General features: G+C 43.1%; 1 protein-coding gene across 2 annotated transcripts in view; it reads right to left on the bottom strand.

Moving 5' to 3' along the window:
• LOC146556098 (aryl hydrocarbon receptor-like) overlaps window positions 1-22206 on the bottom strand; it is a 46298-nt gene extending 24092 nt beyond the window's left edge. Inside the window, exons 1-2 of one of the 2 annotated variants that reach the window (XM_085248324.1) lie at window positions 21691-22206; window positions 1061-1251 (exon numbers count right to left, since the gene is read on the bottom strand). In XM_085248324.1, coding sequence (XP_085104450.1) covers window positions 1061-1251; window positions 21691-21749 — 250 coding nt within the window. In that variant the 5' untranslated portion in view covers window positions 21750-22206. The remainder of the gene's footprint in view (window positions 1-1060; window positions 1252-21690) is intronic. The other variant, XM_085248325.1, reaches the window with a different exon arrangement.
• Window positions 22207-26352: the final 4146 nt, after the last annotated feature.

The following is a 26352-nucleotide window of genomic DNA, read 5'->3' as shown; positions in this document are numbered from 1 at the left end:
CTTTCTTCTGACTCATCAGCTTTTCAAAGCCTGCACGTTTAATTAAGGTGCAGCAACTCTTAAAAAGCATTTGAGAAATATTTGAGGCTGTTGTGGGTGTTGCTCGGAGGCAAGGTGGGGTCAGGTTAGCGGCAGTGAGGATGTGCCGTTTCCTAAAACTGGATTCCTGCGTGCTTCTCATTCCTGCCTCAGCTGTCAGATGTAGTTCAGTCACTTCCAGTGCTGGCTTCACTGCGCCCAGTTATCAAGCTTTGTCTACCTTCACTCCCACCTTAGTCTACATTACCTCATTCATACAAGTGTTTGCTTGTATTCATTATCAGTATTTTGGACTTTTGTGTCATTATTACGGTTGAATTAAAAACTCTAGCCTCTATACTGATTTATCTCTCATATATACCTTTCACTGCGTCCACTGTTTCATGCCTACTGAGTCCTACACGTCCCCCTGTTGGACTGACAGGGTTCTAGTGACACAGTGCACCTACATCTGCAGGGAGCTGCAGACAGCCTATCTGCAGAGAGCATCTGCTGCCAAACGGAGGCAGTGTCCAAAGTATGTGGTCGAACCGGTCTGTGGGCTGCTCTTCCTCGTGCTGTTGTTGGTCTCTGAGAGCCACAGAGAACAACTAAATCATATCATGCAAAGAACAGAAGGGAAACTGAGTGTTAAAGACAATGTAAAGTGTGCACTGCAGCCACTGCAGCTGCATTTCATACTGCACTCTTTATCTTTGATGCCTCTTGCATTTCTCCTGATGCTAAGCTTCTTCTCTGTTCAGGTCGGCTTGTCAACCAGCCAGCGTCTGCTCAGTGCAAGGTCGAGGTATGCGCTGTTGGCTTTGTGTGGTTAAACACATTTCTCAACCACAGTATTACTCAACACAAGAGTCGGTAAGACCAGACATATTATCGTTTACTCTGTGGTACAAAGAGCAGGCTGTCATGTGTTTGTGGCAGCGAATGTGGAGGTCAGAGTGGGCTTATCATCATTTCATTTCACCACACAGCACTGACATTTCAACAAATCTTTGGATATGCACTTGTGGCTGGTCTTTACCTTTGAAGAAGCTCTTAACCCTCAGATATCCCACGCTGAGACGGAGGACTGACAGCTTGTCCAGGCGAGAGCGCACCTCCTCAGGAAACGGCAGCAGGTCCATCAGCCTGTCAAGCTCCCCGTTCAGCCGATCCCGGTGGCGCTTTGACGGGTTGGATTTAACCACTGCATTGCCCTCACTGACCTTCTTTCTGAGGAATTACAAGAAAAAAATCTGGTTAGTGATTTCATGGCAAAATATGAATGAGCCTGGCTAACCGGGGTGCAGCACGGCACATGGATGCACTGAGTCAGCCGTGCATCAGAGCTGCATGTGTTACTAAACCGTGACGAGACAAACTCAGAGCGAGAAATCCAACTCTGATGCTAACATGACACCAGAGGAACATATCTATTGTTCTAAACACCAGAACAAAGCAGACTGGCTGTTTTTTCCCAAGGAAACAATCTTCAGCTCAGGATAAATAGTACAGACAGCAGTTTACCAGCTACACATGTTTCTTTTCCAAATATTTATTTATAAGTGACTTATGTATGTATGTATGTATATATATGTATATATTGTACTATTCTTAGTTAGCGTATTGTCTGTCTTGTCTTAATGTTGGTTTAAAATGGAGCACTGTAACAAAAAATAATTTCCCCCAGGGATCAATAAAGTATTCTGATTCTGATTACACAACACACGTTTCCACAAGTCATTCGATCAGGAGGAAGACCAGTTTTTAACCACGACACCCGCGGACATCTGTTTGACCACCCATGCTCAAATGCAAAGGGGGAACTCATGAGGCTCACTGGAGATACATGTCATTACTCACAAATCACAAACACATGCTGAACTGGGAGGAAGACCAAGTGTCAGTGAAAGTGAGCGATCAGCACTGTTATCATTCCTTCAGTGAACACCTGCAAACTCACCGCACGAGGAGAAATACCGCCAAATGTTCAGAAAACAACCACCTGCTTAAGTCTGCACGGCAGCTCACTCGTGCCAGGATCACCAGATGGAGCAAAAGCGTGAGAAGTCTCAGGAATGACAATCCTGCAGTTCAGACAGTAAACATGAAACCAAATTTGTGACAGATGCTGTTTCAGGTTCCAGCAGCGTAAGCCCAACATGGCCTACGTCACGAAACTACGAGTTATAGTCAGTCATGAATGCTACAAAGCTTTTGCTTTATTTATGTGGAAATGATCAAAGACCCTACTCTTATATTTTGTCTTCTTCTACAACACTTTAAACTTGTAACATCCAGAATTAAGATTTTAGATCGTTATATATGTTCACTATTTAAAAACAGCTGTATAATCTCTACATACATGTTTATGTCAGAAAATAAATAACAGCTGAATATCCAGTAATAAAACAGAAACTGTCAGCTTGACAGAAACAATCACTTGATTTATGTTGTGACCATTGAAGCACACACTGACTGATATGGAAACAAATGATCAGGATGACTTCTTCCATGTTCTCCCTCCTACTTCTGTGCTGAACAATAACCTGGGATTTAACTAACCAATGTATTTTAGAGATTGTTCTAAACGGTCTTTCTTTTTTTTTTCCATATATTTTTATTGAATTTTTTTATAGTACAATACAAACAAATGTTGAACACCCTCACATTCACACATCCATCCATACATCAAACCTGCCTACATCACATTCAAATGTAGAAATGAGCATAGTTCTCACAGCAATACAAAAATACAATGGGTTAGGATAGACAAGATTCTCCCCTCCTTTCCTTCTTCTTTTCCTTTTTGTTCATAAATGTCCTTCACCTCCACTCCCTAAAATAGTCATATATGGCTTCCACATATTCACAAAGTCCCATTGTTTGCCCTTGGCAATATATGTCAGTCTTTCCAGGCCTAGAGAGATTGCAATTTCCTTCTTCCAGAGTCCCATGGAGGGAGCATCCATACTCTTCCAACATAGCGCAATGGCTCTTCTGGCTTGAAGTAGTCCGTAGTCCAGTAATTTAGTTTTTTTCCCCGATTGCTTAAATTCCCTTGGATATATTCCAAGTACACAGAGTTTTCCTATTAAAGGGATTTTTACCTTAAACACTTCGGACAGATATTTGATAACATCTTTCCAAAAGTCCTGGATTTTAGGACACTCCCATAGACAATGAAGAAGAGTTCCTTTTTCAACTAGACATTTAGTACAGATGTCCGGAATATCATTGGACATATGATGAAGCTTGACAGGTGTTATATAGGTTCTCATGAGCCATTTATATTGCAGTAGTTTAAAGCGTGTGTTTATTGTTTGTTTTTGTGCTTTTAAGCAAGCCTGGTTCCAGTCATTTTCATCTATGTCCTCTTGGATCTCCCTTCTCCAAGCATCCAGTTTATCTGCTGCTGAGTCTTTGGAGGAAAGCACCAGTAAATTATAATATATAGAGAGAAAACCTTTCCCTTTTGTATTCTTAACACATACCTCCTCTATTTTTGTTAATGGTGGAAGTTCAGCAATCCTTTGCAGTTTTGATGACAAATAGTTTTTCAATTGTAAATATTTAAAAAAATGCTTTGGGGGTATTAAATATTTTTTACACAACTGATCAAATGTGAGCAGTATGCCATCTGCATATAGGTCTTTAATTTTTTGAATGCCTTTATTTTTCCATATTTTAAATCCCCCATCACTTTTACCAGGCGTGAACTTTTCATTTCCCCAAATAGGGGTAAATCGCGAAAGCGATGGAGGATCGCCCACATATTTATGAGCTGCATGCCAAATTATAATTGTATTTTTCAAGAAAGGGTTCCTTGTAGTTTTTTTTAATATCTTAGTGTCTGAAGAATATAGAAAAGTGTGTAAGGGAAGATCTGGAACAGATTTTTGCTCGATGTCAACCCAGGCTGGAGGTGTTGTTGGGCAGAAATAATGGGTGGCTGATGTTAGTTGGGCAGCCATATAATACCATCTGAGGTTGGGGACTTGGAGACCTCCTCTTTCATAGGGCAAGTAAAGTAGTTGTAAGCGGAGCCTTGCCTTCTTATTATTCCAAATAAATTGGTTAAATAGTTTGTTTAAACTGTCAAAAAATGAAGTTGGTAGAGGCAACGGAAGTGTTTGGAAGTAATATAAAAATTTGGGTAAAATTGTCATTTTTAGGATATTTATCCGGCCTATCATAGATACAGGCAGGTTTGTCCAACGGTTTAGCATTTCCGTGACCTCTCCTACAAGGGGATCATAATTTATTGAGGTTATGTCCTTGAGGCTTGGAGTGATCCTAATGCCTAAATATTTAAAGCCTGTTGTAGTTGTCTTAAATGGGGTGGCCACCACAGGGCTTCTTCTTTCTTCCTCATTAAGAAACATTAATTCTGATTTAGAATTGTTAATTTTGTATCCTGAAAATTCTCCAAATGTTTTTATTAATGTTACTAAATTAGGGATACTATCTTTCAGATTAGTCAAAAAAAATATAATATCATCTGCAAATAAAGAAATTAGATGGTCTCTTCCTCCAATTCTTATCCCTGATATTCCTGCATTTGCTCTCACAGCTATGGCCAGAGGTTCTATTGCTAACACAAAGAGAATTGGTGACAGAGGGCAGCCCTGCCTGGTTGATCGCTGTAAATTAAAGGGTTTTGATACGTTATTATTAGTTAAAACTTGTGCTGTTGGATGTGTATACAATAATCGGATCCATTTCAGGAATGTTTCACCTAGTCCATATCTGGGGAGCACCTGCAGGAGATAATTCCATTCTATTCTATCGAAGGCTTTGCACGCATCTAGTGATAGCAGCGCAGTGTCCTCCCTATTGTTTTTCTCATAAAGTACATTGAGGACACGTCTTATATTATGATAGCCTTGTCTCGTTTTAACAAAACCTTGTTGATCGTCTGTTATCAAATTAGGCACACATTTATCTAGTCTTCTAGAGAGTGCTTTACACAAAATCTTCGTATCACATCCCATAAGACTAATTCCCCTATAAGAGGAGCATTCAGTCGGAGGCTTATTTGGCTTCAATAAAAGGGTTATTGTAGCTAATCTCAGTGAGTCTGGGAGTATTCCGGACTTATATGACTCCTCATACATGTTAAGAAGTGGCAGTATTAATTTATTTTTAAATGTTTTATAGAATTCCATTGGAAGTCCATCAGGACCAGGCGTTTTACCGCTATTCAGGTCGTCTATGGCTTCTGACAGGTCTTTTATTGTTAAATGACTATCAAGGGCTGTTTTATCCTCTTCTGAGAGGGTTTGAAATTTTAACTGATCAAGAAATGCATCTTGTGTTTCTCTGTTTCCCGTATATTCAGATTGGTATAAAGATTGATAAAACTCTCTGAAATTTTCATTTATTTTTAAAGGGTCTGTTGTTATAATACCCGATTTGGACTTTATGTGGGTGATGGCCTTTTCTGCTTGCATCTTTTTTATCCTCCAGGCCAATAATTTTCCTGCCTTCTCTCCTTGGTCATAAAATAATTGTTTGGTCCACATTAAACTTTTTGCCACTTTCTCTGCTGTTAATTTATCATACCTGGCTCTTAGAATAGTCAGATTGTTTAGTTTAGTGGGATCATTGCTCTGGTAAAATTCTGTTTCATTAGATTTAATTTGCCTTTCTAATGATTTTAATTCTTGGTTATATTGCTTACTCTTGTTGCTACTGTAGCTTATAATTTCCCCTCTTATGTAAGCTTTAAATGCTTCCCACCTAATACTAGCTGTGGTTTCATCTTTATTTATTTGAAAATATTGATCAATGCAAGTTTCTATAAATTTGACAAATGATGGGTCCTTTAACAAAAATGTTTGCATCCTCCATCGCTTTACACCTTGATCAACTTCGCCCAATCTAACTGATAGACATACTGCTGCGTGATCACTAATCACAATACTGTTATACCAACAGTTCTCAACACAAGGTAATAACTCTGTAGAGATAAGAAAGTAGTCTATCCGCGAATGACTTTGATACGAACTAGAATAACATGAAAATTCCCTGTTATTTGGATTCCTTGTTCTCCAGACCTCATTTAATCTCAAATCTTTCATATAGTTAAAAAGTATTTTTCTAGTCTGGGTATGAGTAGTGTCAGTTTGAGACGACCTATCCAGGTTAGGGTCCAGGGCGCAATTGAAGTCCCCTCCTATGATATAAAGGCCCTCCAAGGTTGATATTGTGAGAAATAGATTTTCATAGAAGGATGGGTTATCCTCGTTGGGGCCATAGATATTTATCAGGTTTATTTCTAACATGGAGATACGGCCCTGCACAATTACATATCTCCCGTTTGGATCTGTAATCACCCTCGTAGTTTGAAATGGGATTGACTTATGTATAAGAGTAATGACTCCTCTGGCATGTCTAGTAAAAGAAGAGAAATATACCTGACCCTGCCATCTTTTGGTTAATAAATGTATCTCTGATGCAGTAAGATGAGATTCCTGTAGAAAAATAATCCTAGAGTTAAAATGTTTTAGTCGGTTTAATACTTGTTTCAGTTTAGCTAACTTCCGTATCCCCCTAACGTTCCAGGTCGTAATGTTAACCTTCAAAATGTTCTCTTTAGTTGTCCTCTCCATAAAATATTGTCAGACTGTTCACTTAAATAAACAAAGTAAAGGGAAAATTGAAGAAGCAGGTTTGCACATACATTCACACACTCACACATACCAGATAAAGAACTTGTAAACAATTTCTGATTGAACATTTGCATTTCCTTGTTGGAAATGTCTCCCCCCTCCCTTGAACAAATTATTTGGAGGGCGTTAATCCACATCACTGAGGAGTAACTAGTCAACGCGACCTCTCCAAAACCCCATAAATCAGACAGTGTACACTAACCATATAATGATACTGATTCTTCCCCCATAATAAAGTAAAGTTTACCCTTGGTAGGACAAAACAAAACAAAAAAAAAGACTTAGGTGAGGTTCAGCTGTTAATCTACAACCCAAAAACGATTGCAATCAAACTTAGAACGAATATGCGCTTAAAAACGCCCAGTTATGGTAACATAAGTCCCACATAACTTCGAGCTCAAAATTTTATCTGTCTCTTATCAGTGACTCAATTACTGGTCGGTTATGTTGAAGCAGAGGCAGTCTTATGGAGTGTCTTAATGGTTAACCTGTTGTTTAACCAACTCACTGGTGATGAGCATCCTCTGCTGTTTCCTTCGGCAAATTCTTGTAGAATTTTTCGGCTTCTTGAGGTGTTGAGAAAAGGTGGATCTTCCCACCGTACAGGATTCTGAGTCTGCATGGGTTGTGCTGGAATCCACGGAAGGCATTGATATCAATAAACAGTTTGACAACCGGGTGAAATCCCCGTCGGATCCGAACCGTCTCCGCAGACAGATCCTGTGCAAATGTGATCTTGGCCCCATCATGTGTAATTTGTTGTTTTCTTGCTTCCCGATATACCAGTTCCTTCTCTTGGAATTTTAAGAAACGAATAAGCACCGCTCTGCTCTGGTTTGGTTTCCCAGAGGCAAGCGTGCGATGCACTCGCTCCAGTGTGAATGACTTGTCGGGCGCCAGCCCCAGCCACTTGGGTAGCATGATGCTAATAAAGTCGAAGAGTGATTGTTGCCCCTCTGCTCCCTCTTTTATGCCGAAGATGCGCAGGTTCTTTCGTCGTCCGCGGTTTTCCAAATCATCTGTTTTGGCTTCAAGAAGTGCGATTCGTTTGATAGCCGAGTTCAGTGACGTTTCTGTTTTCTCAAGTGTGCTTTCAACTTCGGCAATGCGGGCTTCGGCCTCTTCGATATGAGCCCCCTGGTTCAATATGTCTTGCTTTACCTCCGAGACTTTACCCTCCAGTGCAGTCACTGCGCTCACCATCCCAGTCAGTCTTATATCGATGCTGTCCAACTTGGCTCCAAAATCCGACCGGAGTGATTTGAGTTCATCCAAAACCTCGGCTATGCTAGCCATGTTAGCATCTGTGTCGGACGTTGATGGTATAGCGCCTGTCTTGCGTCTTCGGGTAAAGATGTCACACTGTTTCACAGATGAAGCTTTTGACATGTCAGTGCCGTATATTCCAGACCACACTAACAGCATATGCAAGGGTTTTTTATAGAAAGTTTGTACACTGTCCTGAGAGCGACCTCGCTAAGCTGCCATCTTAATGCTTGGCCACGTGACCCCCCTCTAAACGGTCTTTCTTGTGATAAATCACATATTTCAGACATGGATTAATTCTTATAACTGACACCAGCGTAGTGTCAACTGACCCCCAGCAACTCTAGCCATGAACCATGACTTGATGTGAGTCTGTCTGAAAACCTTAAACTGAGCAGGATTCATTATTAATGAGTAAAAAAATCATGTGTGTGATTGTGTGGATGACTGAATGTAGTGTAAAGTGCTACACAAATGCAGGCCATTTAACCTTTTTACAAAACTTCCACAATAATATTACGACAGGTTAAACTAGGGTTTGCCTTAAGCTGCATCCACACTCATGGCAACAGACTCATGGCGAGTCACATTTCAGGCTCTGGTTGCCCGGTTTGCTACCAGGTCATGTCTCAATCAGTGGTATTCATTACTCTCATTACTCGTCACTTTTTTCAGCTTCCCGTCCACTTCCTGATGCCGGCAGTTATTCACTTGGAGTTGTGCTGTCTACCAACCGAGGTTATCTCTTCTGCTGATTCAACAGTTTCTACATCTCCTACAGGAAATGGTAAATGTGTTGATTCTTTCTACCCTCCCGGAGCATTCAAAGCACTTTATACATTCATACAAGCACCATTTCTATCTAACAGTCACACTCGGCATTGGAGAGCAGCTTGGGGTTAGTATCTGACCCAAGGATATTTGACTGGATTAGCCAGGGATTTAACCATCAACCTTCCGATTAGCAGATGACCTGCTCTAGCAGCTCTCCCAGTGTATCTTTGCACTGTGGTAGTCATGCGTCCTCCTTTTCTTATTCTTTTCTGTGCTTTATGGTGGATGGCGCCACCAAAAAGGACCAGGATGGAGCGCCAACCAGATAATTACTGTTGCTTTACATTTTTATAATATGTATATTATCGACATATTATTTGTAATTAATTTTGCAGTTACGGTCATTATCCGGTTGTTCAGTCTGACGTCACTAGCCGTGTCTGGGTCTAAACTCCGCTGCAGGTCCATATATCAAACGATCACTGTGGCATTACTGAGAGTTGAAAAACTGTCTAAAGTCTTTCATCTTTAATAAAATGATCAGTGTCTGCTCTACCAGGTGTAACAATTGAGTTTAGCATCCAGGCATCCATGAAAACGGAATTTATGACATTTAACGGAGTTAGAAGTTAGCAGGGAGTTAGCTCACTAGCTTCTATCTAAATACAATATAGCATGTCCTGACTGCGGGGTTTTGGAAACAAATTCAAACGTACAGCTCTGTTATCACTTCCAGCATAAATGAAGACAGAAAACTAAACAGCAGTGACGTTTGTAGGGTTACTGAAGTTGGGCTAGCTGGTATATAATGATGTGCTACGTGACCGCTAGCGACACAGCTATGTTAGCATAATATAAACAAGCTAACTTTTTTTCCACTCGATAAAAGTTAACGTGAGTGTTCTCGGTGGTCAGGAACAAATGTAATCGCATGGCAGGATGCTGTAAAAGGACCAAACTTCAGCCAGGAGAACAACTGAGATAATCCATCCACAATACGAGGTTAGTCATTCATATACTGCTGCATGGGCTGGGCTGTAGTTACATCCTAAGGTTTTAAAAACTGAGCTTAAATAAATGATTAGTGGTAATAAAAGCCGAGGGAGGTCAACAGGGATCACTGACTGTTTTAGGAGCTTTTTGAGATTAAATAGAAGAAAATACAAAACATTAAACATGTTAACAACACAAAAGCCATATTAAACGCAGACTACTTTAGGCCCGGAAGCAGGATTCGTCACGTCATCACTTAACGACCGGATACTGTGACACCTCAACATGAAAGAGTTCAATTCATATGAACAGACTCGTCAGGGAACAGCTGTGTCTCTACAGCCGGAGGCTTTTCTTCAAATCTTTTCTTATGAAGTGGAACCGATCAGTAAACTGTGTTAGTCTAATCACATTAAACCACTTGGTTTACCAGTAACATCCCCTTCAACTACTACTGTAGCATATTTAGAGTTTGTGGCTGTCTTTCTCTCTTTACCAAAACTCTGGTTAATGGCAGGTTATTAAATTTCCTCCTGCAGCACTAACTCGACTTACCCGAGCTGTACCTTCCCACAAATGGTGCAAGCCTGACTTCACTCTCAAGAAATGCTAGCACACACAAAAGGCAGCATTCAGAAGCATTTTTTCCACTTTGCTTTGCCATGGATCACAGGGTTGAAGACATCTGGGGACTCGCTGTATAAATGGTAAATGGTAAATGGCCTGTATTTATATAGCGCTTTACTAGTCCCTAAGGACCCCAAAGCACTTTACATATCCAGTCACCCACCCATTCACACACACATTCACACACTGGTGATGGCAGCTACATTGTAGCCGCAGCCACCCTGGGGCGCACTGACAGAGGCGAGGCTGCCGGACACTGGCGCCACCGGGCCCTCTGACCACCACCAGTAGGCAACGGGTGAAGTGTCTTGCCCAAGGACACAACGACCGAGACTGTCCAAGCCGGGGCTCGAACCGGCAACCTTCCGATTACAAGGCGAACTCCTAACTCTTAAGCCACGATCACCCGTATAAAAGGAAGATGTTTTAGCATATCTGTTAGGATTCCTCATCTCAACAGGGCAAAGCAGGGATATGAACCCAGAGTCCTCCGTCTCAGCTGTAAGGCAGCGCTGATGCTCATTTGTCTGCTCTGAACAGGCAGCGTGTCTGCCAGATGCAGAAGGATGACTCGGTGGTGCAAAAGTATGAAACACATGCTGACAAACACAGGTGGCAAAACTGGAAGCAGAAGAGTGTCCTCGACAGAGGAAAAAGAATACTTACACTAAATCCCACGTGTTCTACATACAGAAGACAGAGACATGACAAATGAGTGACAGTGACAATACTGGAGTCAGGACCACGAGAGCTGAAAGAACATGGTTATTCCCATCTGCGGCTGTGCGTTGTGACCTGTCTGTATCCACTGAATCACACGAGGAGATCCCCAGCACAGAAAAGCTCAAACATTAGTGACAACAAGATGTAACATTAAGTCAGAAACAGCATGAAAGGATGAGCTGTGGTAGAGGTGGGTTGCAAAATGGCTTGCAGATGCACAGAAACAGCTTGAGTAGCATGGCCTGCATGAAATAACCATTTAGGTACGTTGGAGGGCATCAGCTGAGATCTGAGGACTGTGTGAGCTAAAGTAGCCTGAATGAACTAGTACTATGCCCGACATCGCTATAAAGAGAAACGATAGAATCAGAGGAAACCTCTTCAGTAATAATTTCATCTTCAGCATTAATCCTGTGTTTAAGTCATAATCAGTGGGAACACTGTGTTTTTGGTGGTGGAAGGAACAGGAGGAGTTTTTGAAGATTAATTATGTGTCAGTTCAAATAGTTTTGCTCCCTGATTGCAAAGTTTTAGGAGAACATTTTAAAAGCTTTTTATAGAAATGTGACATTAACGCACTGAATGTTGGTAGGGATTTGGATGAAAAGTTTCCTCAGGCCAGACCTGTGCAGGAGCTTTAAAAGGCTCCAGGGTGGGACTGCTTTCCCACTTTGAGCCCTCGTCTTTCACTCTGGGAGTAAAGCACGGAGGCAGGCAGCTGCTCTGAAGGCACACGGGACGCAGAAATGACTCTGCAGCTCTCTGACCTGCACCCTGCTGGTTATATTTGATGCACTCCACATTTATTGTGCATATTTTCTGTACACACATTGGTATTTCTGCTGAATGGTAGTGTTGACAGCATACATATTATTTGCACTTTATCTTGTGACACCTCAACATGAAACAGACGTGAGTCATTAGGGAACACTTCTCTGTGTGTGTTTGGTGGCTACATCCTTTGCTTTCGGGGAAAATAATAAAAAAAGGTTAAAAGCGTGCACTGTTTGTGTACAAGTGAAAATCGAAACAAAGGCCACAGAACAAAGGGTAACGTCCTGCCACACCTCTTATCAGCATGTCTCTGTGTTTTTCACAATCCCTTTAGATTACAAGTCAAAAGAAATGTTTGCACTGCAAGTATATTATCCCCATTAATAAGGACACAACTGCTCACTGCAGCGAACGCATGCTGATGCTATAAAGCGCACACCTTTAATCCATCGTCACTCACTGGAACCACCACACTGAACCTTTAATCCACTTAGTCTGTGTTGAGTACACATTCACACACAGAGAGAGCAGCAGGTAAGGAGCCCTACACACTACCATGGAACCAGACTCATCTCAGTGCTCGTGTTTCACCTGCTCTGTCAGGATGCCTCTGGCCCGTCTCCTGTTCAAACACACAGAGCCAATCACAGAGCTTTGCCTAATATGGCTCAACTTTGATTGGTACTAGCAGCACTTGTAATCTAGTCAAGAGCTCCACCTTTTTGGACCAATCTGATAAGGGACACCTGTAAGATAGTCCAGGATGGAGCTGTGGATATAAATGTACATTTCTTCGTGTTAATATTCTTAGTCTGTAAAGGCTCATTTTGCGTTTGATAGATGTGATAAACAATGAATTCAGTTCTGTTTTCAGACGTTTTACAGGTTTTGATTACCCTGAGCGCCCTGAGCCACTTTACAGCATGAGCCAGCCTCATGTATCTCCGTACCACTCTGCCCTCCCCAAGCACACCTCACTTCTTTACTAACAAAAATGACCAGCGGTGAAAAAAGTAAAGGACACACACACACACACACACACACACACACACACACACACACACACAACACACACACACACACACACACACACACACACACACACACACACAGAAGAATGTCCAATCATCAGTTTGTGTCCTGAACCTCAAGTGCGTTCAGTTTATGCAGCAGGACAATGAAACACACTAGGGCTGGGCGATATGACCCAAAATTCATATCTAGATATTTTTTAGCTGGATGGCGATATAAGATATATATCTCGATTTTTTTTTTAAAGCTATAAGTTAAGAACAAAAAGAGAGTTCTTAGTCACACTGTGTCCCAGCTGTCACACGGGCACTTTTATTTACATACAGCGTAGATGTACATGAAGAAATTACTCAAAAATAAATTATCAGCATTTATTAAATAATCATGGTCCATAAATAAAAGAAAACAATGTTGTTTTTGTGCATAACAAAAAGCTCACAATTGTGCAGTCAAAATGTAAACTAATAGACGCTGAGTGTGGTGTAATTGCATTGTACAGTAGATGTTAATGCAGCCGGTCAGTGTAGTTAGGCTGATGGCAGCTAGAGGGCGAGACCGGTGTGTTTCTGTATAGAATGTTATGTTATGTGGGGCAGAGCAAGAACAAGAAAATAAAGTGTGGTTATGAATCGTACAGTGGACCCGCGTATAATTGAATAATACGACATGGTGTCAGAAGTCCTGTACTGATCCATATAACCTCGACTGAACGAACCTGTGTCTGGCGGAGCTCGCGGGATAACGAGGGGAGAATATGGCGGATGAGACTGCACAGAGAGCACCGGCGGGGCCGAGCGCGACATTCAGCATCCAGCCACCGGAATCCTTCGACGTTTCAAAACCGCAGGAGTGGTCCAAATGGATACGGAGGTTCGAGAGATTCCGTCTCGCCAGTAATTTGAACGTCAGCTCGGAGGAAAACCAAGTCAACACGTTGATTTACTGCATGGGAGATGAGGCGGACGATGTGCTTCGCGGTCTGAGTTTAACAGCGGAGCAAAGGACAACGTACGAGGGGGTACGTGATGGTTTCCAGGCTTTTTTCATTGTGAAGAAAAATGTGATCTATGAGCGCGCCAAATTCAATATGCGCCGACAGGGAGACAATGAGACAGTGGATGCTTTTGTGACAGCACTGTATGCGCTAGCAGAACATTGCAACTATGGAGTGCTACATGATGAGCTGATACGGGATAGGCTCGTTGTCGGTCTCACGGACAAACGGCTGTCAGAACGCATGCAGCTTGACCCAGATTTGACTTTGCAGAGGGCTATCAACATGGCGAGGCAAAGTGAAGAGGTAAAGCGACAACAATCCTCCTTGCGAGGTGACTCTAGAGGTGAGGCTAGCGATGCTAAGTCAGTAGATAGAGTGCATAAAATCAGTCGTAAGCCTGTTAGAACCAAACTGCTCCAGACTGATAGTCGTCAAGCTAAAACACGTGGTTTCCGAGAAGATGGCAGAAAAGGGCCAACCTGTCAGAAATGTGGTGGCGCTCCATCCCATTCAAAGCAGGATTGTCCAGCGAATGAAGTGAAATGCCATGCATGTGGAAAGAAAGGACATTACAGGCGTGTATGCAGGGCACCAAAAACAGTGCATGAGGTTGAAGAGGATGAACATGGTTTGTTCCTGGGCAGTGTTAAGTGTGAGGGTGAGCCGTGGACTGTCGACTTAAGCATAAACAACAAAAACGTGTCATTTAAAATTGATACAGGAGCCGATGTGACAGTCCTACCCCTTAAGGTGTTTAAGGAGCTCTACAGACACAACCACCCCCCCAGTCTCCACAAATCAACCAAGGCTCTGCTGGGTCCCGGGAGGAGTCGTTTGGATGTCGTTGGTGTCAGTGAGCTTGCACTGAGGAGACAAAGAAATACTTGAGGATGTCTTTGTCATCAGACACCTGCACACTGCTTTGCTGGGGAGACCTGCTATTAGCAAGCTGGAGCTTGTGGCTCGTCTGGAGAGCATAACTATAGAGACGCTTAAAAAGTGCTACCCAAAGCTGTGCAGTGGTCTCGGTGAAGTACGTCAGCCGTACGACATCAAACTGAAACCTGGAGCTCAACCTTTTTCCTTGAAGACGCCACGGAGAATCCCGTTGCCTCTGATGGACAAAGTTAAGCAGGAGCTGGCCCGTATGGAAGAACTAGGGGTGATCAGCAGGATTGAGGAGCCAACTGATTGGTGCTCAGGCATGGTGGTGGTACCGAAGAAGACAGAAGATGTACGCATATGTGTCGACCTTACACACCTCAATGAGTCTGTGTGTCGAGAGAAGTACATACTGCCATCGGTGGAGGAAACATTGGGCAGATTGGCTGGTGCCAGCATATTCAGCAAGCTGGACGCTAACATGGGGTTTTGGCAGATACCGCTGACGGAAAACTCAGCCAAATACACCACTTTCATCACACCGTTTGGGCGTTATTACTTCAAGAGACTGCCCTTCGGGATTGCTTCAGCACCGGAGCATTTCCAGAACAGGATGGTCACAGAGGTCACAGATGGTATGGAAGGGGTGGTTTGCCACATGGACGACGTGCTGGTCTGGGGCAGAACGCAGGAAGAGCATGACTCTCGCCTACACGCTGTGCTGGGCAGGATCCAAAAAGCTGGCATCACCCTGAACATTAACAAGTGCGACATCGCGAAACAGCAGGTGACGTTTTTAGGGCATGTTCTCTCAGCCAGCGGTATCAGCCCTGACCCAAGCAAGACCCAGGCTGTGAGGGAGATGAAGGAGCCACAAAGTGTGAGTGAGTTAAGGAGCTTTCTGGGAATGGTTAACCAGCTTGGAAAGTTTATCCCACAGCTCGCAGAGAAGGACAAACCTCTAAGAGACTTACTGTCTAAGAAAAACTGCTGGAGATGGGACATTGACCAGGCTAGAGCATTTCAGAACCTGAAAGATGCGCTCACATCACCGCCAGTGTTGGCCATGTATGACCCAAGCCGTGACTGCAAGGTGTCATCGGACGCATCATCGTATGGCTTAGGGGGTGTGCTGCTTCAAAGATGGGATGAGGAGTGGAGACCCATTGCCTACGCGTCACGCTCCCTCACTGCAACAGAACAGAGATACGCCCAGGTTGAAAAGGAGGCTTTAGGTCTGACCTGGGCTTGTGAGCAGTTCCGCAACTTTCTTATTGGCAAACACTTTCAAATGGAGACAGACCATAAGCCGCTGCTAAGTCTGCTGGGGGCACAAACTCTGGATGCGCTCCCTCCCAGAATTCAACGCTTTAGGATGCGCCTCCTGCGATATTCCTACTCGATTTCGCATGTACCAGGCATACACCTGTGGACAGCTGACACGCTCTCACGATCTCCAGTGAAAGCAAAAGAAACACTTCAAGACAAGGAGTTGTTGGAGAGCACAAATATTTACGTGGACATGTTGATGGACAATCTGCCAGCTAGCAACAATTTCTTGGAGCAGCTGAGAGAAGAGCTGGAGAGGGACAGCGTATGTGCTCGCGTGATGCAGCTGTGTGAGGAAGGATGGCCCACACATTTCAACAGCGAACCAGCGCTAAGACTGTACTGGGCAGAACGGGCGTTCCTCACCGTACATGATGGTCTGCTAATCAAAGGGGACAGGTTGGTTATACCTGCAACTATGAGAATTGATGTGCTCACCAGACTGCACGAAGGTCACCAGGGAGTGGTTAAGTGCAGACAGCGAGCACGACAGTCGGTTTGGTGGCCAGGGCTAAGCCAGCAGATAAATGAGCTTGTCCTTAACTGTCGGACATGTTGCCAAGTGAGAGAAAACCACACAGAACCGCTGATGCCATCACAGTATCCGGGGCGGCCGTGGCAAAAGCTAGGAGCCGATCTGTTTATGCTGAGAGGGAAAACCTACCTTCTTGTCGTGGATTATGCCTCAAGATTTGTTGAGATTGCCCCTCTCACACCTTCAAGGTCAGAGGACGCGATCCATCATCTCAAAGGGATTTTTGCACGACACGGGATCCCCGAGCAGCTGGTAACAGATAATGGGCCACAGTTTTCAGGGGCAGCTTTTGAGACATTTGCAAAAGTGTATGGCTTCTGTCACATCACAAGCAGCCCGAAATATCCCCAAAGCAATGGCGAAGCCGAACGAGCAGTTAAGACTGTCAAGAATCTATTGCGGAAAGCTGTTGATCCACACTTGGCTCTGCTCGCTTACAGAGCCACCCCACTGCAGAATGGCTATAGTCCAGCCCAACTCTTGATGGGGAGACAGCTTCGCACCACAGTGCCAATACTGCCATCTCTGCTAGACCCCGCACTTCCTGATAGTGTGGCTGTCACCCGGAGGGAAAAGGAGAGGAGGACTAAAGAGGCACAGTCATATAACCTTCGTCATCGCGCACGCAGCCTCAACAGGCTCACTCCAGGCCAAGAAGTGTGGATAACAGACCAGAGAGCCAGCGGCACAGTTATTGGCAGCCACTCCACACCACGATCATATCTCGTGGAGGGACCTCGTGGGACAATTAGGCGGAATCGTCGGCATCTTGTTCCCATGAAACACTCTCCAGACCAAACTGAGAGCAATAATGGGGAGCCAGAATCTGCAGAAGCCGGGGAGCAGTGCTCCACGGACATGCCAGAGACAGTTTCTCCAGAGCTTCCATCTACACCCAGAACCAGATCCGGAAGAGTGGTTGTGAGACCAACCAGATTGGACTTATAACGGATAAGATGGAAAGGACTGTTTTATACAAGAATACCCCTCTTTCGTAGTATTGTTTGCACAATATGGGTAAAAGTGTAAAAGCTAAAAGGTTGTCATTTTCAAATATGCATGTTCAGAAGTTGGGAAATGCAGGGGGTGTGACAAGTTAGCATGTAAGAATTTGTGTTACTTAACGGGTTAATTAGAGTTAAGATTTTCATTATATAGTATTCCTTACAGGTAAGCGCAGGACCAGACCTTCCAGCCACAGAGGCAGAATAACCCTCTAAGGTCTGGTGAGTCAATGGTAGTCTACCCATTGATTCTAGAAAGGGGAGATGTGGTGTAATTGCATTGTACAGTAGATGTTAATGCAGCCGGTCAGTGTAGTTAGGCTGATGGCAGCTAGAGGGCGAGACCGGTGTGTTTCTGTATAGAATGTTATGTTATGTGGGGCAGAGCAAGAACAAGAAAATAAAGTGTGGTTATGAATCGTACAGTGGACCCGCGTATAATTGAATAATACGACACTGAGCACAATAACAAAGACAGACAGATTTCACAGCTGCACCACGTCTCTGAACAGGTGCCGTTTGTGCTCCTTATACACACACAGTACGTATCACTCCGCGAGGCTCAGCCGTAATCCTCCGACAATCCATCAAGCGGTGCAGCTCGTAGCTTAGCAAAGTCATATTAAAACATTTTTTGACAGATTGCTGAGCGCTGTGTACCACATAAAATCGGTTCGCGGCCATCAAGCACAACCAGAATTCATACATAAGGCGCACTGTCGATTTTTGAGAAAATGAAAGGATTTTAGGCCGTGCAGCTCCTCCGGGCTGCATGTCGTTAGCGTGGTTAGCTCGCTAACACGTTGACGCCATCCAGCCCCACGCACGGTAACTCGCTAATGGAGATTTTCCGCTTTCATCTTGTTATTGCCTGCAGGTGAAGCTATGGGGGAGGCGGAGTTGTGTTCAGTGAAGGAGAGGCGAGGCCGAGTAACGTTGCGTAGAGACAAAAGTGGACGAAAGAGAGGCAAACTTGCGGCTCCACAAGTATAATTATAACGTAACATAGACTATATCGATATAAACGATATTGTCACATCTTATATCTCGTATGAAAATATATCGATATTTTTAAAAAACTCGATATATCGCCCAGCCCTAAAACACACCAAAAAGAAGCTCCACAGGTAGAGCAGGTCATCTGCTAACTGGAAGGTTACTGGCTCAGTCCCTGGCTACTCCAGTCTGCATGCCAACGTATCCTTGGCCAAGATGTTGAATCCCAAGTTTCTCTGTGATGCATCTGTTGGTGTGTGAATGTGTTTGATAGAATGCACAGAAAAATGTGCTTGGAGGTTTTAAAGTGGCCAATCAAAGTCTGGACCCAACTCTGACTGAGATGCTCAAACATGACCATCCATGCTTGGAAATCCTCCGTGTGGCTTCCTCTTCCACACCGCTGTGAAAGGCTCGTTGGCAGTTATCATTAAAGCCTGACTACAGTTCACACAACCAGGTGTCAGGTTTAGGGAGCAACTACTTTCACATGTGGCCAGGTAGGTTATGATTCCTTTTTTTCTATAATAAATGTATAATATTAATATTTATTAGATGAAATGACATCTAAGTGTGACAAACAAAACAAAAGAAATCAGGAAGCGTGTGAACAATGTTGCTTTCACACAGAATAAACTTGGAAAATGCAGAATATTTAACATAATACACAATGGCAAAGGAGACTGGCAACATACATGGTAAGAATATGGATGATAAAACAGATTGTGGATGGACAGATCTGCCGTGGAATGTCCCTGTGCACTGACCACAGCTTTTTACAGTCAGGCTCAATGGGTCCTTTGTGCAGCTGAGCACAGCTGGCCGTCCAGGAAACCTCAGTCCTCACTGCACAGCCCACACTTTCAGAAACACAGACGTCTACACACAGGCCGACTCTTTAGTTTGGGATTTACACCGGGAACAGCCCATACACAATAAACCAGATCGGTATAATCAGACACATCAAACCCACAGTGTTCACTCTCAGCATCTGTGTTTAACAGTTTATGGAGCTGACTCCGTTTGCACAGGAGTCCCAGAGCTGCAGACAGAAGATTTTACTATAGTCTGAATACTTAAAGCAGAGCTGAAACACTTTCCCTACATTAGGAAGGGTTAGCATTGCAGTTTTTTGAAAAGCATCTTATTTGAATACAACTACAGCTGCTGAACATAACTGCAGTTCTATGAATATTTGTGCAGCCCTCTAATTTTCCTCTTGGTTACGGGCACACTCCCAAAACACAGTTATAACCAGGAGGTAGGGGAGGTTACATACAAACACATAAAAATGTCACTTTCAGTAGCATTTGTTCAATTCAATGTCTTTTTCTACAAATGTCTGCTATTTATGTAAAATGATGTTTCATGCATCTTTATTACTGTAACTTAGAGCAACACACTTATCACTATTTAAGTAACCGGCTTTTGTTAGTGACCAAATACAATGTAAGAAGAAATAAATCCAGTTTTACTGTTTGTGTATTCCAACATATTTATCCTTCTGATGTATTAAGATAATTCAGCCCAACTGTGTTACAGTGAAATTAACAGGATTCTAACTCTAAAAGCATAAGTGTCACCAACGTCCCCTCACAAATACAGTTAGAGTAAAAGTCATAAACAAGGCTAGTTGATGACTCTAGTATTACCACCTCATTATTAGACTAAACCTGAGTTGGCCAATGTCTGAAAACATGTCGGTGGTTAATGTATTGATGGGTCCACAGCCAGCTGCTATTGTGCACGTTTTGAATTTGCATGGAAGTCTTGGAAGTTGGTATTTAGGAAATTTGACTATATAGGTCACGCTAGTGTAACAATCTGCTGTATAATAAGGTTCACAAGAAAAAAACTAAACAGAAAAGGCCATAGTACCCAGAGTTAACCCCCCCTACACACACACAGACACACACACAGAAGCCCGTTCAGCTATCTTAGTCAGGACCTTCATTGACACAATGCTTTATCTAGCCCCTTCCCCTGACCATAACCTAACTGTAACCCTGACACTAAAACCACATTTTGAGCCTCAAAAATGCTTCAAACTTGTGAGGACCGTGGGTGTGTCCTCACAAGTGACTGTTGGTTCTCAAGTATAGTAGAATGCAGATTTCGGTGCTCACAAAGATAGACAGGAACACACACACACAGGGCCTATCACAGCACAATAACCTGCAGGCAGAAACTTTAATACACAGACGCAGATTTTCATCAGTGCTAAACCATCAAAAGCTTACACTAAAAGACTCTCTCGCGTATGTAATTTGTAACGCACAGAAAGTCACAATAAACAAAAGTAACTGAAAGTAAGAAAACTCGCAATGAAATGATCAGAGGCGGTGGCCTACTTTTCATACATCTGGTTAACAAAAACAGAAGTATGTCAAAGTAATTTAAGTACCCGCGTGTTCGTGTAACTGAGCATTAAAAGCTAGAAACGCCAAACAATAGTGTGGAAAAGAGCGAGAAAGACGCACACGGCGCGAGGCCGTATCACATTACAATAACATCAGAGGCTCGCGCTCCCCTTCCTCCACCCCGCCCTCCCCGGAGCATCGCGTGAGAGCAGCAGCCGACTCTCAAACTTGATTGTGATTAATGCGCGAGGGCAAGATATCCATGCCAGATCCAGCATGGAGGCGCATTCTTAAGGTGGTCCTAAAGGAGGAACCCTCACACGCCGTCTCAGAAACACAGCACCACATTTCAGCAAACCTTACAAGTATACGGCTTTATAATTACACACAGCTGACTTGGCGATAACGGGAGAACACAGTCCACCTTAACTGGTTTAATCTGTCATTTCCACCACAGGTTAATTTCATAACTTGACAGCGAAGTAACCGAGAGTGTCGCACTTATAAAAGCAAAGCAGTGTGTAACTTCAGTCACCTTTCTATACTGCACAGAGATTTAAAGTGAACTACAAGTTAGTTCCTGCTTACGGCTTTTTGCCCAAAGTGAAGCCTACCGTCACCCTAACACGTGTGCTCATAATGTTGTTATCAACAGCGTTAACTGCTATTATTATAAGGTAAACAGTAAAACAGTAAAAAGTCTTACTGTTTGAGGGCGGGCTTCTTCCTTTTCTTGTTCGCATAGGTCCCCGGGTTTCTCAGCATGGTGTCACCTAGTTCTCACAGCCTTTACGTTAGAATAACTTCAGCTCGTTCACTCCTCCACTCCGGGGCTTTCATCCATCCGACAGTCCTTTATTTAGCCTGTTGATCCTAATCCCAGGTTATAGACCTGCCGGGGTCCTCGGAGGGCTGCTGCCGCCTTGACAGCTCCCGTTGGCGGTCACTGTTGCTGACCTTGGTCGGCAGCGCAGTGAGGGTACGCGGGGTAGTGCTGGTAGGTTTACTGAGAGGGGAACAAATGGAAAAATGTTTGGCACAGAAGTCTTGTGCCGATGTCCAACCCCTCTCCTTTGGATAAACAACGCCGCCTTATCATTATTATTATTATTCAGAGTCACTCGAGTTTTCGTTCTCGCCCTTACACGGGGCGTTTTCAGGAAACGTGTGTACAGTCTGTCGAGACAGCTTTTTAAGGTGGAATGGACTCATTGTGGATGTCGAGAACGTTTGCTTTTGTAACATCCACCATATTTGCGTCTTTTGAGTTGAAAAAAAAGTTATTTATCTGAGGTGTCTGACCAAAGCAGGTCGTGACGTCATGGCCATGGTGGCAGCAATCTGTCCTGGGGACTGTGTCCCCCTATCGCTCCCTCCCTCCCTCACTCATTCACACACACACACACACACACACACACACACACACACACACACTGTCCGACGTTTTATTCTGTGAACACAGAGGTGTGTATATTTCATGTGAGCCAGCCTGTTTGGACCTTGATTCTTTGTATTGTGCAAGTCTGAGTAACCATTCCTGGTTTTCACTCTAAGAACTCGGGCAGCACATATCACTTTGATTTTATTAAAATTGAACTTTCTACCTATGTTCATGAGAAAACATTGTCTATTTAATTACTTTTACATTATTTCTGTGACTGCAACCGGTGAATGGACCTTCTGTCAGTGTCATTTTTCAAATGCAAATTTCTGTTTGTTCCAGGTTATCACAGAGTTTTTTATGCACAGTTCAAATCCAACCATAGGGCCTGAAAAATGACGCAACAACAGCTGCACTTCCTCTAGGCACAACATGAGGCTTGCTGCAGAAGTGAGACAGTCCAGATAAACTACGATTGTTTAAATGACAGTTTTTAAAGTTACAGTCTTATTCCGAAGGGGATTCAATTCATTTTTCACCTCAAAATTCTACACATTCTACACACAATACACTATAATGACAAAGTTAAAAATGTGCTTGAAATCCTTGCATATTTATTCTAAAAATATAACCTGAACTTAAGTATTCACAGCATTTGCAGACTTTTTTTTACGCATCTCAAGAGGTGTTCGGCTGATTCACAGAGCGGCCCTGAAGCTGTCCTTTGTTATCTTAGCTGTGTGCTTAGGGTCATTGTCCTGTTGGAAGAACCTTTGCTTCAGTCTGAGGTACAAAGTGCTCTGGAGCAGGTTATTATCAAGGGTGTCTCTGTACATCTGAACATTACTGAACTGTGCAAATGTGGAACAAGTGAAGTTCTGTCCATACTTTCCAGATGTATGGTTTTCTAGGTACCATTCAAGATGTTTGTGCATCTGTTTAGTTGAGTCGAAGTCTAGTATTTTATTAGTTTGTTCATGTTAATTTCAGATATTGAACAATTATGTAGGATTGCTTTCTTTCATTTGCACAATATCTCTCAAGTTAGAAATATCCTGTGTCAGAGAGACACTGAAAAACCAGTTCATGCATTTATTACTTCTAGGCTGGACTATATGTTATTATCAGGAAAACTCCAATTTATCGAAAACATGGCAGAAAGCGTACTGACGAGGACTAGAAAGAGAGAGCATATTTCTTCTATGCTGGCTGTTATGTGGTAGCATCCAGTCTCTCGTCCAAATATGGTCACTTCTGGCTCCAAAAAACTAACATGACTGCAGCTAAAATGACAATAGAGGCGTGGGTAACTTGCACATCTGTGAAGGCACCATTAATGCTGAAAGGCACATACAGGTGTTGGAGCAACATATGCTGCCATCCAAGCAACAACTTTTTCAGGGGTGTCCCTGCTTATTTCAGCAGGACAATGCAAAGCCACAGTCTGCATGTGTTACAACAGCGTGGCTTCGAAGTAATAGAGTGGCCTGCCTGCAGTTCAGACTCGTCTCCCACTGAATATGTGTGGCACAATATCAAGTGCAAAATATGGCAAAGGAGACCCAGGACTGTTGAGCAACTGAAGTTGTACATCAAGCAAGAATGGGAAAAATTGATGCTTCACAATTGTAGTGTCCTCAGTTCCCAAACACTTACTGAGTGTTGTTAACAGGAAAGGTGATAAAACACAGTGGTCAGCAGGTCCCAGCTTTTTTGGAACGTGTTGCAGGCATTCAATTCAAAATGAGTGAAGATTTGCAGAACAACAATAAAGTTTATCAGTTTGACATATCTTGACATATCTTGACATTTGACATATTTCCATATCTTGTCTTTGTGGTGTGTTCAATTGAATATAGGTTAACAAGGATTTGCAAACCATTGTATTCTGTTTTTATTTAGTTTAACACAACGTCCCAACTTCATTGGAATTCTGTACTATTGAAATTATACCATCATATTATATCATATTAAATATTGAAGTTAAATGTGAGATGACTGTGCCACACAGTGTCTGCAAAAACATCTAATCTGGTCTTTAAGTCTGATGTCATTAGCCATGCCTGGGTCCTAAACTCCGTCCCCTTCAGGTCCCAAAGGTCCCAAACGAACACTGCAGCATCACTGAGAGTTACAAACTGTCTAAATTCTTTCATCTTTAATAAAATGATCAGTGTTGCTGCTTTACCAGGTGTAACTACTAAGTTTAACATCCAGGCATCCATGAAAACAGGATTTATTAAATTTAACAGAGTTAGCAGTTAGCAGGAAGTTAGCTCACCAGTTTCCACCTAAACATGATATGCCATGTTCTTACTGAGAGATTTCTGAAACAAATTCAAACGTACAGCTCTGCTGTCACTTCCAACATAAATGAAAACAGGAAATTAAACAGCAGTGACGTTTGTAGGGTTACTGAAGTTGGGCTAGCTGGTATATAATGATGTGCTACGTGGTGGATAGCTACACAGTTTATGTTATGCTGTTAGCATAACATAAACACAGTGAAGCTGGAGGATGAACGCTAACTTCCTCCCCTCGATAAAAGTTAACGTGAGGGTTCCTGATGGTTAGAGACAAATGCAATCGCATGGCAGGATGCTGTAAACGGACCAAACTTCAGTCAGGAGAACAACTGAGATAATCCATCCTAGGGTGACCAACTGTCCTCTTTTCCCTGGACATGTCCACTTTTCATGTTCCGGGATTTTCGAGATTGATAAAAATGTCCGGGTTTTCCTATATTCCGACAGAGGACCCATGTATGTGACGTCATCCCCAAACTGCTGCTTTGTGAGCGCTTGTTCTGTGCTCACAGACGGGACTGACAGCGCGCAGCAATGCGCCTAATGATGTTTAAAAGATCCCAAAGCGCAAGTGCATCTTTTCAGATGTACATCTTTTTGAACTGCAAAAGAAATTTCCCGATGGCCGATGTGTAAAAATAACTCAGTTGTTTGGTGGTGGCTATGGTGGAGCTTCCTCAGAGGCCAGCAGGTTGATGAGGGAAAAGGGAGGCAGGAGGAGCAGAGACCCGAGGCGAGTGTCAGGTGAACTGAACTTCAGGTAAGAAGTTATGACCTGCAGTCTATCTGGGTCAGATATAAACCAAGTTTAGGTGGAGTTTATTTTTGTTGTGCTGACTTTTTACAGTCAGTTACAATAACTCGTACTGTGTACTAGCTAGCATGAAGGAGTTTCTATACAGCTTCTATACAGATATGTGGTGAGAGGGAAACATGAAGATGAAACCAGGAGATGTCCTTACTGAATCATCAGAGCTGAGCAGGTGATGGAGAAACAGGTTTACCTTTTAGGTGACAGGAATGAAGGGAAGTTATGAACTGTTTCTGTGAGACAAATAACACCAGGATCCTTTTCTAAGTAGCTGACAGCTGGTAACTGTGCAGGGGCGGGTCTAGCAAAGTGTTGCCAGGGGGCCAGGTAGGGCATTAACAGGGAGAGGGGGGCACAAAGAAATACTTTTCTTTCTTATTCTCATTTAAAATGCTTTTAATAAATAATTATCTGAATCTTACGACCAAAGTTTTATCTGACGTAAAATGTATAGAAATCATACATATACCAAAAAGACTGTACATCACTGTCACAACAGCGTTTCATTCAAAGGCTTTATCGCTTTTCCTGTAATACCTGGTGGGCCGGTCTCTAGTCAAAATGCCCGGGCCGATTTTTGTTCCAGTCCAGCCCTCTTTTCTTATGCAGATGAGGCATTATTTCTGTACCATTATTTAATTCCAGAGATTTTTAAGTTTGGGGGTTTTTTTGCACTTGTTGACTTGTAAAAGCCTATATTGTGGAGGTATGTAATAACGACAGGAGAGGTCTCAGTGTCTCATTCCAGCTTTATTAACTGACTCTGTAGAACTTCACATACAGTAAGCGCCAAAATCTCCACCCCAGCACTTCCCTTCAACTTGGGTGTGAGTGAAGACACCTGGTGGTCCGCCACAATATGACATATTT

The sequence above is a fragment of the Mchenga conophoros genome, linkage group LG16 (assembly GCF_057382185.1).
Source record: "Mchenga conophoros isolate Kocher_MC1m ecotype Shallow Benthic linkage group LG16, M_conophoros_male_GT1.1, whole genome shotgun sequence".
Taxonomy (NCBI): Eukaryota; Metazoa; Chordata; class Actinopteri; order Cichliformes; family Cichlidae; genus Mchenga; species Mchenga conophoros.
This window is presented reverse-complemented; position numbering and strand designations above follow the sequence as displayed.